Below are 16,954 nucleotides of genomic sequence, written 5' to 3' on the forward strand. Positions count from 1 at the left end.
GGTTAAGAAATCCACATTACTCCAAAAAACAAAGACAAATATCATCAAACACAAGTCATTACATAAACTTTGTTAAAAACCTTTTTGATACATTTTTGGTACAATAAATAATTGTGCGCTGCTAAAAGCGTGTGACAGATATGGCATTTAAAAAAAACAAATGAGCCTGGTCTCATGAAAATGCATATCATTAGCACAAATTTCTGTATCTATTTGGGGTGCGATTTATACGCAGAAATTGACTTTGGCGTGCACATTATACGCAATCAATGCTTAAAGTAGAAAAAAAGAAGTGGCCATACTCAACCCCACTCCAAAAATAAATAAATAAATACAAACTAAAGTACTAAAAAAGTACTTTTTAATTTTCATAATTCACAATGAATGTATATCGTGCCACAATAAATAAATTAATTAATAGCTAATTGTTTGCAATTCAATTCACATATTTGTATAGCGTTTCATGATACACTGTTGCAAAGCAGCTGCACAGAAAATGAACATTTCTATATTACATTTAGTAGTTTACAGCACAAGTCAATCTGCGATACCAAACAGGAACACAGGGCGGACGCCAAAAGACCACTAAACGAGCTACCTTGACCTGACTGTTCCAGAATTACTAAACCACTGACTACTGCGTATTCTAAAACACCTTCAGCCAGCATCCAGTATATAAGCCAAATAGCATGCTGAATTTTTTATTTTTTTTACTGACATCTGTACGTGAGTAACCTACTGTTGTCTCCGCCATCTCTTATGAAATTCTCTGTTTTCTCTGCATTAGAGCAGTTTTGAACTAACTGTTTGCATTCACTTTCTGGTTCCTTAGACGTTCCAGGAGTTTACCGGCTGATCTGAATAAAAAAGAAAGAAAAAAAACCTGCTTCATTTAATTTTAATAATGTATTTTTTTCCGTTAAAATTTACTGATTCAAATTAGTAATTATTTTACTATTTTGAGCTAGGCTAACCACCTTTTTAGGACAGTAGACAGTGTGGGACACGTACGAGACAGATAGGTACATTTATACTGTTATGTTATTTAAATACTGATTACATTCATTGGCATACATGCGCCAATTTCTGTTTCTGCTGGTGGATGCCCACACTTATGGCAACATTAAATTCAGGAGAGAAGATCATTTTTGAGCGCACACATGTAATGTCTGACCGATAGAGAGCGCGTCCGTTTTCTGTGAGAGTGAAAGGGAATCCACCTGCAAGCGGAGAGATTTGCGCTCGTGATTTTGATGTGCTCTTGCAGACTGTAATGCTCTCTGGACATTTGTCATTAACTCCATAGAAAAATGAGAAGAAAGTCATGTCTGAAAACTTCCATTTTTTAATTCGTTAAATGAATGGAGAATATCGTGTTTTTCCGTCGGTGGTGTTCGAGCACTTGATGAGGTCCGCTTTATTCCTTTGAGCCGTCCACGCAATCGTCATCAATGGAAAAACCATTGCGTATCATATGCACACCAAAGTCAATTTCTGTGTATAAATAGAATGCCAAATAGAAACAGAAACTTGTGGTATTGATATGCACTTTCATAATTTACAATATAAAGTAGCATAGTTTTTTATTTTTTTTTATTTTATGACAATCATATGCTCTCGCGGGCCACATAAATTGATGTGGTGAGCCGGAATAGGCACCAGAGGATAAGGATAAATAAGGAGCACCAGAGCTCAGAGTAGAAGTTAATCAGCTTAGCCATCTATTCTAATCATTCTTTGTGTGCCGTGGACACACACATGCTTGTCTCATGACTGAATCAGACTGAATCACAGTCATTTGAGAGGCCCTGCCACTCTTAAACAGCTATCCAAATAATTCTCTCTGCACTGCACCTCAGCCAGATGCATTCTGGGATGAAGGGTCTTGTTCTGCTACCTCTAATTACGGTCTCTTCTTTAGGCCTATTCAGACAGAATTAGTTTTATATGATGAGGTGGGGTAAAGTAATAATTACCAGAGCTTATCCGTGATTTTGATCTTGAACCAGAGTGTACAGGTCAGTCGTTTTTCTAGACTGCACATTGCTGGTAAAGATTACAGTGTCTTTTTCCTTCTGTAAAATGGTCTGAAGGAATAATCACAGGTAGTAGCAGTCCTATGTGAATGCACGTGCTGGTTAAAAGCTTGTGAACTGATTCATAGCAGGCCATGTCCGGTACATAAGTGTTTCAAGAAGAGGTCAGTCAATAAAAAAAATGGAAAATGAAAATATACAGCTTATTTAGAAAGATATCCTTTATGGATTTTGCTATAACAAAGATGGGAAAAGATTATTTGTATCCCAAAAAAACAGTATTAAGATGGAGCTTAAACATTTGTCAAACTATATGAATAGTCCTTTGTAAATGTCTCTTTTCATCATAGTTAACATATAGCAAATATGTCTCCTATAAAACGATTATTAAGATTTTATAATATTATGTATAATTATGTATTTTTAAATGTATAATTTCCATTTTCAATTCCTTCATTGTTCGTAATTTAATTAAAAACCAAAACTGATACTATGAAAACATAATGTTAAATTTTCCTAATATGTAGGCCTACACCTTAATGAATGAGGCTTACAAATATATATGCTTCTAGTTGATCCTTTTTGATTGACAACAAACATTACAGGTGTCGTTTAAAGTTTGCAAGGATTTCATTTTCCGATGTGGAAGAAGGTAGATAGTTGTAGATGAAAAATGGTATTTTTAATTATGCTGACATCAGCACAGTTAGCTGTTGACTCTTGCAAAATAAACTCTTTTCAAGTTTATCAACTGTACATTATCCATCGTATTACATGACTACATCTCAAATAAATAAGTCAGTAACTAAATAGACATGAAACATTGAAACAAAGCTTCACAGTTAGAGATAGGTTTCACTGTCTGTTCCATAGATGCATGTGTTTTATTTCTGTGGACTGTCACTGTGTCGAGGTCTCATCGCACTGTCCACATGTGTGATTTGGTGACAATCTCTCTTAATCAATAATGTCCAATCCAGCTGCCAGTCAAATAAAGCCGTCCACCCATGTGTTCACCATTGCACTCCTTTGCCCTTGACAGCCCTGTATTCTAATGCAAAACAGCCAGATTGATTTGTTATGTGACATTTTAACATGGCTACAGACAGGTTACCTCTAAGTCCTTAAAATGCTTTTAAAGGGCTGCTAAAGACAGGGAAATGGTCAATGAAAGTCATAAGAGCTCAGAGAGATCCATCTCGTAAAAAGACATGTTTGAAAGTATCATTAGTGTCTTACGATACTTTGTGTTCTCTAGGGTTTTGCCTGGAAATCTGATGCTAATGAAAATAGGAAAAATTTGAAAAATCAAAGTCTTCAGTGCTGTTTTATTTCCCAGTGAGCTCATCAGTTAGTGCATAAACTGAAATTTGTTTTTGAGATGTCTTTATTATTGTATTATTATTTTGTTGATGCATTTACACCATTTTTCCACAGCACAAAAAGCAGTGCTGAAATAAAATTGAATACATTTTTTGATCCAGCAGCTGTGATACCTCACCCCACAATCACCAGCACACACACACACACACACATTTCCATAATGGTGATGATTCCCGGTGGATTTTATGGGACATACTGCCTCTACTAATTGGCACATCAATAATGCTCTCCAGATATGAGCAATCTTAATGAGCTGCATCTTACACACTCCTGGGCCTCTTTTGTACATATACATGAATTTAAAGGAATAGTTCATCCAAAAAAATTAAGATTTGTATTATTTTCTCACCCTCATGTCATTCCAAACCCATATGCTGACATTTTTTTCTGTGGAACACAAATGTAGAAATATTTTTGAATAATAACACAACAGTAATTCATGGAGACCATGGTTGTCAAGATCCCAAATTGACCATAAGATACAATAAAAGGCTAAATGCGTTATTATAAAATAAAAATAAACATTACATAAAATAAACCATTGTTATCCACTAATATCTTCATGTCTTCCTCCAAATAACATTTTGATAGTTTTATGATGCTGCTTTTGTTCTTTGTCATTATGTGGTAAGTTCTGTGTAATTCATAAAAATAATAAAAAAAAAAATACATGCAGATTTGGACGATATCAGAATTAGCAAAAATGACAAGAGTTTTCATTCCTTGGTAAACCACTCCTTTAAAAACCTGCAAAGACAGACAACAGCCCATGTTTATGTATTTTCTTTTTCCCTACTCTCAAGAAATCTTTGACATGTGTTGTTTTGTTTTTGTTTTTTAAACTGGTAAATCAGATAAAACAAATATTTTGTGTGTGTGTTGTTTTGTAAACTGGCCAGTCTGTTTTTTATTTATTTTAATTTTATTTTTTTGCAAGAGACAACACATTTATGAGATAGCCTTTAGACAGATGTAAATCTGCCATATCAAACATCTTAACATGACATTTTACTGCAAAATCACTTCCATTTCTTTGTATATATACACACATGCCCCCTGGGTTAGCGTATGTGGTGTAGTCATTTTTAAAAAGGAATCTAATGTTGTAGGTACACATCTCCCCCTCCACTTTTGATGAAAGAGCATGGGTTCAGATTGACACCCCTGCCTCAGGAGACCCTACCAAACGCTCTCTGCATCTCTGATGAGGTCAGGCCTCCCTGAGCAGGGTTCCCATCTCATTCCTGATTTTAGAGTCCCTTGATTAACATAAAGGCAGTCCTCTGGAGAGTTGGTGTCCAATAACATTGCCCCCCTATTTGTTTCCCCTCGCTGATTGACACAAGATGGCGGCCCACATTAAATGCCCATCAGCCTCTGCATTAAATTTGAAAACAGACAAGTCACGGAACAGTACCAGGTCAATCCATCCACATAATAAACTAAAAGACTCTGAGGAACAGGTTACATTTAATAAAATTGTTGTAGGCAAATAGAATAAGTGGAATAAATCTCCATGTTTTAGTCAAGTGCTTATAATAAATGCTGTGCATTGCTAATAAAACAATGAAAGAAAAATATCAACTCTCTATGAAATTGTGAATTTTTTATTATTTCTTGATTAATAAAGTATTCTACAGATTATCTCATTATCTGATTTTATTAAATTATCTGATTAAATAATTGACATGCTTTATTAAATAAGTTAATGAATAGTATTTAAATTGAATATTTAGTTTTGTTGCTTTTTCTGACAAAATATTTTGACATTAAAATAGAAATGTAGCATAGTGATGTAGTATAAAGTATAGTATTTTAATATAGAGTGATAAGTATTAAGCACCATCCTGATTTTAAACTAAGCAATTATTTCTCACCTTTGCATGCATACTTGTGTTAAAAAAAGAAAGAAAAAACATATACATATGTAATTTCAAAAGATATCTCATTAATATTTAACCAACCCAAGCCATGCAATGCTTTTTGCTAGCATCAATCATTTATAAAGTTATCACCGCACAAGAACTAAACTAGTTTCCTGTCAAACCTGTTGTCATATTGCAAATGCCACGTTTCACAGCATCTCTCATTGCCCTTCTGATTTAAAGTTCTAATTAAGAAAGCTTGGAGTGCAAATTAAGCGGAATTAGCTGTCAGCGAATTCACATTTAAATGAGTGATGCTAAGACCCTTCCGGTAAGCATTTAAATGATATAAATTGCAGTTTAAGTGCAGGGCCTAATGTTTGTCTCTAAATTAATGTGACACAAGGCAGCAATGACAATCAAGGCTCTTCTCATACTCATTTGGGCTCGTTTAGAGGCCTTTGTGCCCACACAGCTTTGAGCAAATTAACACAATTGCTGTTTTTTATGAGCAGTCATAAATGGAGACCCTCCTTTGGCGGCTAATGAAGAGAGAAACAGCTTGTGTTTCAGTGTTATGACAGTCAAAGAACAATCGTAGCTTCGAAAACAACAACACACTCAGATGCCCCTTAGCACGTAGAGATGAGACTAAACAAAAGAGCAAAGATATCTCATCCTGCTCATGTAAGACGATCTGCTCTGCTCCAGCGGTTCTGTCCTAGAAGCATATGCTTGTAATTTGTGTGTATTATGTCATTTGTGACTGTTGAAAGCACATTTTGACAGATCCCGTTACCCATGCTACTTGGTTGCGTTCTCTGAGGAGCTCTCTATGAGTTGTTGGGCATGTGAAAAAAAATAAATAAATAACAAGTCTATCGCAATCTGGGGTGAATTCTTTTAGCAGTCATGCCACATGGTATTTCACTATGTCTTATTCTCTAACTACCTTCAGTTTAGCGTATTTACCCACATATTGGTGTAGCTTTTTTAGGGTGGTGCGTTCTCTCGGTCTGTGTCACTGAATCTGAATGACATTAGTTTTATCTCTTGTGTGTTTTATAGGCTCTGGAGAGTGAGTTTGTGTCCTGTCAGCTCCATCAGTGGATTGATCTGATATTCGGATACAAGCAGCAGGGACCTGAGGCCATCAGAGCTCTCAATGTCTTCTACTACCTGACTTATGAAGGCGCAGTCAACCTCAGCTCCATATCTGACCCCATGCTTAGAGAGGTGAGTGAGTGTGTTTCTTTCTTCTACACATATACTACCTGTCAAAAGTTTGGAATAATTGCGATACATTTAAAGAAAAAAAAAATAAAATATATATATAATGCTCACCAAGACTGCATTTATTTGTTCAAAACAGTAATATTGTGAAGTATACTATTACAGTTTAAGGGACAGTCTTCTATTTCAACATATTTTAAAATGTAGTTTATTCATGTGATGGCAAAGTTAAATTTTCAGCAGCCATTATTCCAGTCTTCAGTGTCACATGATCCTTCAGAAATCATTCTAATATGCTGATTAATTATGATTAATTATTATTGGTACTCAGTTATCAATAATGACTCTTATTATTAACAATGTTAAAAATAGTTTTTGCTGCTCAATATTTTAATGTGGAATCTGATAGTTTTTCAGAATTTTTTGGATGAATTGAAAGTTCAAAAGAACAACATTTATATTTGAAATAGAAGTCTTTTATAATATTGTAGATGGGATTTTCTATACATTTTATCAATTTAATGCATGCTTGATTAATAAAATATTAATTGCATTTTAAAATATAAAACCAGAAAACAGATCAATTGTAATAAATTGTAAAATATTTATACATTTACAGTATTTTTGATCAAATAAATGCATTAAGAGACTTACCCCAAAAAAAAAAAAAAAAAAAACTTAGGACAGGTAGTGTATTCTTTCACAAAGATGACACAAACACTTTTCCAAAAAGTCGGTTTTATCTCCTGTGATACTTTTTGGCTAAATTCTACAGCAATTTCAAGTGCATCCTTTGCAGAAGTGGCAATCATAGAATGCATAATGACCTCCAAACACAAACTTATGTTTCATTCAATATTGGAAAGAAATAAAAATGAAATAAAAACATTATAAGATATAAGATGTTGCCCGTGTTGTCAGTAAGCAGAGAAGCAGCATGCTAGGTTTTGGAACAGAGCTATTGTAAACAGGTTTGAGCTTCAGCAGATACTTACAAAACATTTGTTCAGCTGTTACTGTGAGCCCTGAAGACAAACTACAGACTCAATAGGAATCTCTCTTTCGGTGTTTCCTTCTTTCTCTCTCTCTATCCCAAACTCATTTATTATTCATCTCTTTCTCTCTGGGAGCTGCCATACAGAAGCACAAACCAGTTCAAACAGAGCTAGCTCACTAACTGCCCCACTGACAGCTACAGATGTCCTTCAAACAGGTCCAGGTACTGCCTTTCCCTGAGGAGCGGCACTATCTGATCTGAGATCCGAGACACGAATAGTAGCTTTGGGAACCGAGAACCAGTTCTTATTCGAAACTGGTTCATTTTTTATTTTTTGTATTACACTGTAACTGAATGACTTTCATTATAGATAACAGTTGTTGAACATCTGCATTCTCTCACCAGAATAGTGTAATAAATATTTTGCATATTTGCTTTACTATTTTAGAATAATTTTTTGCAGTCTTGAAGTAATGTGAGAAGCCCTGCTCACACCGGCAGCGAGTGTAGAGGACAGTACACATACAGTAGCATCTAGTGCTGGCATAAAGAACATTTACCATTCAAGACTATCTGCTTTACATCATCCCAGACGAGTAGGATGTTGGTGTTACTGAACCTGGCATGGTGGTCTGTAATCCATTATTTAAAGACATTGTTATTTGGTTGTTCCTTACATTGTTGTCCTGGATGTTTGCCTAACAGGACTATGAGCCAGATTGCATCAAGCCCTTGATATATAGAGACTTTAGTCAGGGTAGATAGCATATTAAATAGGACACAAATGAAAACATTGATGTAAGAGATAGAAGTACAGCTGTTGTTGTACTATTGTATGCTTTGGTGTTGATCGTTCAGGCAGTCAAACATTTTTGCACAAATTTCCAGTGGATGTGTTTTAATTGTTTTGTCAGCTTCAGACAATATTTTTTGTTACTTTTAATTAACTCAAGTGTAGGCAAGTCGTGGGGAAGTCGTGGCCTAATGGTTAGAGAGTCGGACTCGTAATCCAAAGGTTGCGGGTTCGAGTCTCGGGCCGGCAGGGATTGTAGGTGGGGGGGAGTGAATGTCCAGCGCTCTCTCCACCCTCAATACCACGACTGAGGTGCCCTTGAGCAAGGCACCGATCCCCCAACTGCTCCCCGGGCGCCGCAGCATAAATGGCTGCCCGCTGCTCTGGGTGTGTGTTCACGGTGTGTGTGTGTTCACTGCTGTGTGTGTGCACGTTGGATGGGTTAAATGCAGAGCACGAATTCCGAGTATGGGTCACCATACTTGGCAGTATGTCACTTCACTTCACATGTGTTTAAAGATGCCTAACACTTGCAAACTTATATTTAATGATATCATAATAACATTTAAAATCTATAAATTACACTGTTTGTTTAATAGATAAATAATAACCATTTCAGATAAGATTTGGATTTTCATTTATCAAATTATGGAAGTTGAACAACTGCAGGGTAAAACTGTCAGTGAGGTTCACATTTAGATCTTACCTATACAAAACAACAGTCTAAATGCTATTTTTGTTATTTTTAATCTACTCAAGAGCATGCTTATATGTGTGCATGTATGTTTGTGTTTTTTACATTTAGTACCAAATAGTTTTTAATGCTACCAAAATTAAATTTTTAATTATCTTATTCAATAATTTGCATTGTTTGTTGAATAAATAAGCCAATAAGTAAGTACAACAATTGCAGCTAAGATTTAAAATGTGTTTGGAGAAACTGATCCTGGACCAGCAGATACAGCTTACAGCTTTATCCCAGGGCACCAATAGGAAGCTTCAGGTAGTGAATTAAACAAGCTAACTGTACCTCGGGTTCAACTGTATGCATATATCCATACATCAAATTTTACATAACCTCTGCATTTGCATAGCATGTCTGCTACGGAGGTCACACAGTGCCATTCTTTTCCTCCGGTGAAGCAGTTGTGTGTGTGTGAATGTGTGCACTGGGGCAGTCGCTGGTGTCAGAGTGGTTCCAGTCTCCCTGCCCTTCATGCTCAGTGACTGAGGCTGATTAATGTCTCGGCTCACCTTATTCCCATCTAGGTGTTCTTACTATCCCTTTATAGCTCTTTCCTTCCTTCACTGCATGCTTCCTTTCTTTTATCTGTTCATCCTTCGCCATTCCTATAGCCATTCATACTGTCCATGTTTCTCCCTTTGTCCCTTAATCCACTATCTATTTCTTCATTCCTCTATCTGATGCAGATTCATTGCCTATCTGCTCCAGTCATCTCTCCAGTTCAGCCCATTGCCCTGCACACTTCCTGTTTAATAGGAAGAGGCTAAATGGGATTCCTCACGCCTGACTGCCACTCCACCATTCACAGGCCATTAGGAGATCAATAAATTCACATGGCCGTGTCTGCAATCAAACTGTAATAAACATGCTTGAAGAATAAAATGTTTAAAAGGATCTGAGGCATAAGAGAAAAAAATGAGAGAGAATGCATATCAGATCGGCACTGGTGAGCCACACAGTCCTTGAATTATTAATACATTTAAAATATAATAAATAATAAAAAATAATACTTTTTTTGTGCAATGTTTTTGGTCTGTCACATTAGTTTTCCTCTCACCTTGAATGCATCATAGTCTCAGCTGCACCTCATGCAGCATCCAAAATTAAAAGGAAAAAAAAAAATGTTAAATCGCTGTGTGTGATGAACAAGGTGAAATTTAAGTCATTATTCCATGATGAAAATCTTCCCCCCCAGTTGGCTTTTAACAATTGCCATTGCCTCCAGATTATTGCATCTCATTATTGCCTTGAGAAGTTGCTTGAGAAAGCAAACAGTCCAGTTCTTGAACGAATCACTCAACAGATTCATTGAGATATCATCCAAAAGAGCAGTTTGTTCACAAATTGGACTGTTATATCTCACGTGAACTTATTTTTACAAGATTTCCAGCATATACTGAATTAAAAGATCACATTTTGTGATAAAAAAAAAAAATCACATTTTGTGTTATGTGGAAGTCAGTCAGTCAGTCATTGAAATGACAAATTTTCATTATTGTAAGTTATATCGTACACCGTTCAGGTACGAGTTTGTGAGAAGGTGATTAGGGAGACAAGGGTGGGGAGAAAGAGCAAAATGTTAGATTATTTACAATGCGATCCCTCAAGTTTTGCTTGTAGCAAAAAACTAATGGTATGTAAACATCTTTGGAGTCAGCACAGAGTTATGACGAATGTTAATCTGCAGTCATGAATTCTGATGTTCTGACTGAGGTCACAAAAGCCGTACAGAATCTTAATTAGGGATACACATGGAAGTGTCCCAAATCAGAACTGAAAAGATCAGATTCCATTTGGTTTTTACTGTTCACACAGTTATGAAAAAACAGATATGAGTCACATATGAGCAAAGAAAATTAATACAAAATTCAGATTTGGTACAATTTCACATGAATTCTGAACGTAGCTAATGTACCATTTGACACTATTATGCAAGAAAAAAATACATATAAATAATCACATTGCCATAATGACCAATGATGAAAGCAAAAATCGAAAACACTGTTTCATGGCCATAAAAAAACATTTATGGCTGATACATTTTCTAAATTCAGTCACTGTTGGAAGGTGTGGCAAAAAGTCAAGTTTTGGACCCCGACTGTGCATCATGGCCCAGTTTGTAGAGTTAAATTAGAAAAATAAACGAGTAGGGTGTAGTTTAGCGTGGCACTTAGAAGAGCATGTATGTTTGTCTGGAAACAGCAGGGATGGCTGCAGCTCTGGATCTTCTCAGATGGGGTTGTGTGGAAACCAACTGCTGGGTTCTGGTTCTAGTTTTAGTTTTGCATCTTGCATAACAGGCCTGGTTTGGGCAGGACTGGGATTTGTCAGTCTGAGCAACTGAGTTTGGGTTTTTTGATGGCAAGCCGTGTGTGTGTAATTGCGTCTCTATGTGTGTAGAACCCAGTGTGCACACGTGTGTGTGTGTGTGTGTGTGTGTAGTGTGTGGGGCGTGTGGAATGTCTCATGGCAGATTAGGGTCACTCAGGAGACTGGGCCATGTTTACTCAGACGATGATTACTTCCTGTCTTTGCCCTGCCACCACAAAAAAGAACATGACAGGCACAAAGGGTTCCCTTTGCACATGAAATAAACGTGCACACACATACACACAGTCCTTTCCTCCAATCAAGCCCACTTTTACTCAAGTCCGATACTAATCTGACTTTTAAAAGGCTTATATTTAAAGAGAAACCCTTCCCCCAAAATCTATTCTAAGTGTTCATAGGGACCTCATTATGCAAAATAAGAAAATTTGGTCACAGCTTGTTGTACAGCTAAATTGTCTTGTCAAGGGTTAGAGTAAATCAGGTGACTCATGGAGCATGACTGTGAGTGTTTGTGTATGTGTGCATGCATACAGGGTATTTCCATCATTTAAATGTGTAGAATGTAAAGAGACCTCATCAGATACGCACTAGTGCTCCTAAAGAGATTGGCCCCTCTAGCATGGCTAGCACCCATATAACCTTCTCTCTTCATTGGCTGGACGCTCTGACCTGAGAACTGCCTCATTCTACTGTGGCAGTAAATGTCAGGAGAGGATTTAATGAAGATGGGTCAGGTGCCTGGGCAAGACACATCCACATATTAGCTTAAACAAACCGTCCCAATGTGACACGCTCGACCTTCATCCTGTTTGCGATGCCAAATCCTGTGCCACATTGCTGTATCACATTAGTGAACTGGACAATGTAACAATGTTTGGGATTGAATGGAGTGGATAAATATGTAAATAATTATTTTGTATGAGTAGTATGAATGAATGAGTTATGTGTTCAGGTCCATGCATTTTCAAACATACATTTTCAAAAGGGACATTTGTTTTGCAAAGGTAAATAGTTGGGTCTGAAAGTTTGAGACAGTAAGTGATATTTTAAATGTATTTTTTAATTCCATTATATTATCAGAGAAACAATTGGAATAAAAAGTAAAAAAGATCTGAATAATTAGCATGTTTCATGATGTCTCATTATTTGGTGAGTCCACCTTTTGCTTTCAAGCAGCACTCAAAGTCTATGAACTACAATTATGAACAAAATCTGATAATACATGTTAACCAGCACAAGTTCACAATATTCCAAAAAGCGTCTTATGGGATTCAGTGGATGTAAGTGTGTTGTGGTGTTTTATACAATTCTATTTTATTTATTTTTATTTGATTTAATTTTTTGTATTTTATTTGATTTAATTTTTGATTAAATTTTATTAAATTTTTTATTTTACTTTATTTGAATTTGTTTGATTTTATTTGCCTTGTTTAGTTTTTTCCCTGATCTCTGATGATCTCTAGTGTAGACTTTTGGACCCCAATGTAAGTTTATTTATCAATTAACACTTGAATAATTAACACTTTTTTGCACAACAGTATGAATGGGCTGTACCTTTATCCCCCACGTACTTGTTTTTGTTCCCCAAATTAAATATGCTATCTACTCTTACTAAGATCTGTGAAACTACTGAACTACTGAAATAAATGCATTACACACATAGGTGACCCTGGACCACAAAACCAGTCTTAAGTCGCTGGGGTATATTTGTAGCAATAGCCAAAAATACATTGTATGGGTCAAAATTATTGATTTTTCTTTTATGCCAAAAATCATTAGGACATTAAGTAAAGATCATGTTCCATTAAGATATTTAGTAAGTTTCTTACCGTAAATATATCAAAACTTAATTTTTGATTAGTAATATGCATTGCTAAGAAATTAATTTGGACAACTTTAAAGGTGATTTTCTCAATATTTAGATTTTTTTGCACCCTCAGATTCCAGATTTTCAAATAGTTGTATCTTGGCCAAATATTGTCCTATCCTAACAAACCATACATCAATGGAAATATTTTTATTCAGCTTTCAAATGCTGTATAAATTTCAATTTAGAAAAATTTACCCTTATTACTGTTTTTGTGGTCCAGGGTTACACATACCCCTTTTCCCCCAAGGCAGTTCCAGTACTGGTTCAGAGCCAGAGCCTTGTTTCAAACCGGTTCTTTGTTTTTCGACACCCAAAGCACCAGCTCCGAACCAGGAAAAGTGGTTCGTAAGTAGCACCAAAACATTGCTGGGCTAGAAGGAAGAACCGCTTGCGTCAGGGCCTGGAGGTGGGGTTACCGTGACCAACAAGACGAACAGAAACTTTGGACCACCATATTTGAAATAGCAGCTAAACGCGAACACGTTTGATTTGCTGTGTTTGGATGCCGATGTAGGTTCGCAAAGCCATGAACATCAATAGCAACGCAGCGTCTGCCATTGTTGAAAGTTTGTTTAGGCTTGTTCAGGATGGATCGGCGCTGCGTGGACCGGTCGGTGCGAGGCATCAGGTTGCTGCGAGAGCGACTGGAAAGCAGACAGCTCTTTATGCTTTTGGATCGCTCTCGCGGTGCTTTAGTGTGTTGTGTGCCGATCGATCGATCGGTCTGCGTGGCGCTGACGCACCTCGAACAAGCCTATTGTGACGCGCTAGTGAACCGAAGCATGAAACATATTGTGACGTAAGACCTGGCTCTGTATTGGCTCTCTAGCCTGTGGAAAAGTAACCGGTTCTTAAAGGGTTCGCCAGTCGAACCAACTAAGGACTGGTTATAGCACTGGCTCTGAACTAGCACCTGGTTCCAACTGGTGGAAAGGAGGTAAAATAGTGGTCTGACTGAAACATCTCATACTGAACAGGTGACGCAATGTGGTTTTGCCAAACACTAAAGACTTGGTCAAGAAATGAAGAATTGATGCCACACAGTTCCACGCAATTCCATTGCTTTTGAGTAGAAATCAACCAATCATATAATTGAAATGAGGTGTCTTCCCTTGCGTGGCCTCTTCTGAACCCCGCTTCTTTAGAATGGTATTTCCAGACACAGTAGTCCTGTCATCTGTGTTCCATCAGTGCCTCTAATGAGATCACTAGTGGATTTACACTATATAAAGAAGAGTTTGTGTGGTGGAGTCTATTGTTACCAGCAGAGTGGGCCGAACCAGATCAAAGCAGGAGAGTGGGATGAAGAAAGAGAGATGAAGAGCGGAATAAGAGTTAGAAACAGACGGAAAGGATTGATGTAAAGAACTGCAGTCTGAGCGGAGTGGAAAAAGAGAGAGGTGGTAGAGTGAAGAAATACAATGAGAGGGACATGGAAAGCCTCCTGACTTCCTGATGCTTTCATGCATACAGTTAGAGCAAGAGCAGTCAGACGAGAGCTGGGACATTTCTGGCATACCTCTCTCTCTCTTTAGTGTGGGATTATGACAGTTTCTCTGTTGATTCATGAAAATCCCATCAGAGATTCCAAATGATCTAACATGCATCACACACAACTGAACTTGACCACAGAGTGTGACAGAGTGATACTTGATGCAGTAAGGCCAGGAGATCAAATATTCAGAAATTAACAATGGTTTTGTTGTCAGTAGAAAATTAGGCACTGCGTTTTTAATGCCCTTTTTAATTATTTATTTATTGGCTTTATTTGTGGTTTCATGAGCCTTCCTTCTGTTGTTATTTTTTAAAAACATCTCTGATTTAAAACAGCAGCAAAATTCTGTGAATAAATTTAATCTGTCTGTGAAGTAAATAAATAGAACGAAAACTCAAATTTAGGGATTTGTTGGATCATCACTCAAAAGTGTTCATGAAACCATATGTGATATTGTTCTTATATTAAAATGTTTTAGTGAAAAATATGTATTTTAAAATAATAAAGTAATGTGATATATGTACATGTATTTTTATGTGGTTAGATCCTCTCTCTAGTCTTTCTCCAGTGGACACTTTTCTCTGCTTTAAACACACTCTTACGCACAGAAATGCACAGAATACCAGCTCCTGTGTAGCCCATTATTATGATCATTATTTCCGCCACTTTTCTATTCTTACTTTTCCGGAATACACACACACACACACACACACATTACTTTGTGTCTGTATTAGCTGATATTGTCCAGGGCAAGTTAGCCACTGTCTCAAGGTGACGTTTATAGTCCTATATCTCTTCATTAGTGCCACCATAACCCTGACTTTCTGTCTTTCTCAGGCTGTAGAGTCTCAAATCAGAAGTTTTGGACAGACACCCTGCCAGCTGCTAATTGAGCCCCACCCGCCACGCAGTTCTGCCATGCAGGTGGTGAGTAACGCACACACACACACACAAAAAACACTCTCACTGTCTAGTTATCATCCTTAACATGCAGACATTCACAAATTTATCAACATGTCCATAAAACTGTTAAGATAAAGTCTTTTTGCGCATCATGCCAGTGTATTCTCATATGATAATAATCAACTGATATTACTCTTTATTTGTATCAGGTTTCATGGGGTATTAGATAATAGGTTGGGTACAAGTGTAGGGAACAATGAAAATAAATGTGCAAAGTTTTTCTCTCTCTCTTCTTTTCTCTTCATTTGCTCTATAAGCAGGACCCAGTGTCAAATTAATAAGCATTCCGTGCATTTCCACCACAGATAAAGGATTTCTGGATCATAAAAAAATGGCTTCACAATATGGCTTAGTGACACATACTGATCTTGAACCAGGAAATACTAAACTAACATTTGATACTGGAGGACACGGTAATGTCATTGTCCACACCAAGTAGTGTTCAAAACAACAACTCATTTTGCCTTAAAACAAAGCTAGATTGCTGGATGTGCCCATTATAATCATATAATGCGCCAATACGACACCTCTTCAGTTCTTTATTTTGTTATTTATGCTGCATTGCTCATTCATTTTTCCTGTCGATTTAAAATAAAATAATAAAGTTGTTTGGACAGAGTAGGCAGAAATGTAGACAGTTCGGCTCTCATGTTGGTGGAAACGCAGGCCTGGTCTGAGAGAGGTTTTGGTGGATCCATTTTTGGTGGAAAACAAATTTAATAGCTGCCTGCTTAAATCAACTTGTTCACTATTTTATGCTTTACAAAACCCACTCCTCTCCCCTGTACTCTTTCAGTTAGCCTCTGTGTCCCAGAAGCGGGAAAAGTCTTGTGGTTAAGCGTAGAGCTCTGAGGTGATGGGGTCTTTAGTCTAGAAACTGAGAGACTGTGGGTGACAGCCTAGAAACCCCCATTAGCTGTGTGTTTCTGTGGCGATGACAACCCCTGCCTGCCTTTGTGGAAACAAACTCACGTACTCCACATGCAGATATAGTTATAGTCTCAGAACTGGATTTTGAACTTTACATAACAGCGGCACTAAATAATTTGAACAGCCTTTGAATACACAACATCATAATAATCACATAATACCAAGCACACAGTCTAATTTAGAGGAGAGTGTGTAAGTTTTTGTTTAATGTACTTAGATTTAGAAATTATAGTTTTTATTTTGAAGTGAAAAGATAAAATTAGACCTTTGGGGTAAGTTGGCCCCCACTGGCACAGAAGGCCCCAAATGGCAT

General features: G+C 36.9%; 1 protein-coding gene across 5 annotated transcripts in view; it reads left to right on the top strand.

The window, feature by feature from the left end:
- LOC306872476 (lipopolysaccharide-responsive and beige-like anchor protein) overlaps window positions 1-16,954 on the top strand; it is a 250,016-nt gene that overhangs the window by 214,704 nt on the left and 18,358 nt on the right. For all 5 annotated transcript variants that reach the window (XM_079421043.1, XM_079421044.1, XM_079421042.1 and 2 more), the window contains exons 47-48: window positions 6,353-6,520; window positions 15,586-15,675. In XM_079421043.1, the coding sequence (XP_079277169.1) occupies window positions 6,353-6,520; window positions 15,586-15,675 (258 nt within the window). The remainder of the gene's footprint in view (window positions 1-6,352; window positions 6,521-15,585; window positions 15,676-16,954) is intronic.

The sequence above is a fragment of the Barbus barbus genome (genome assembly GCF_936440315.1).
Source record: "Barbus barbus genome assembly, chromosome: 7".
Classification (NCBI taxonomy): domain Eukaryota; kingdom Metazoa; phylum Chordata; class Actinopteri; order Cypriniformes; family Cyprinidae; genus Barbus; species Barbus barbus.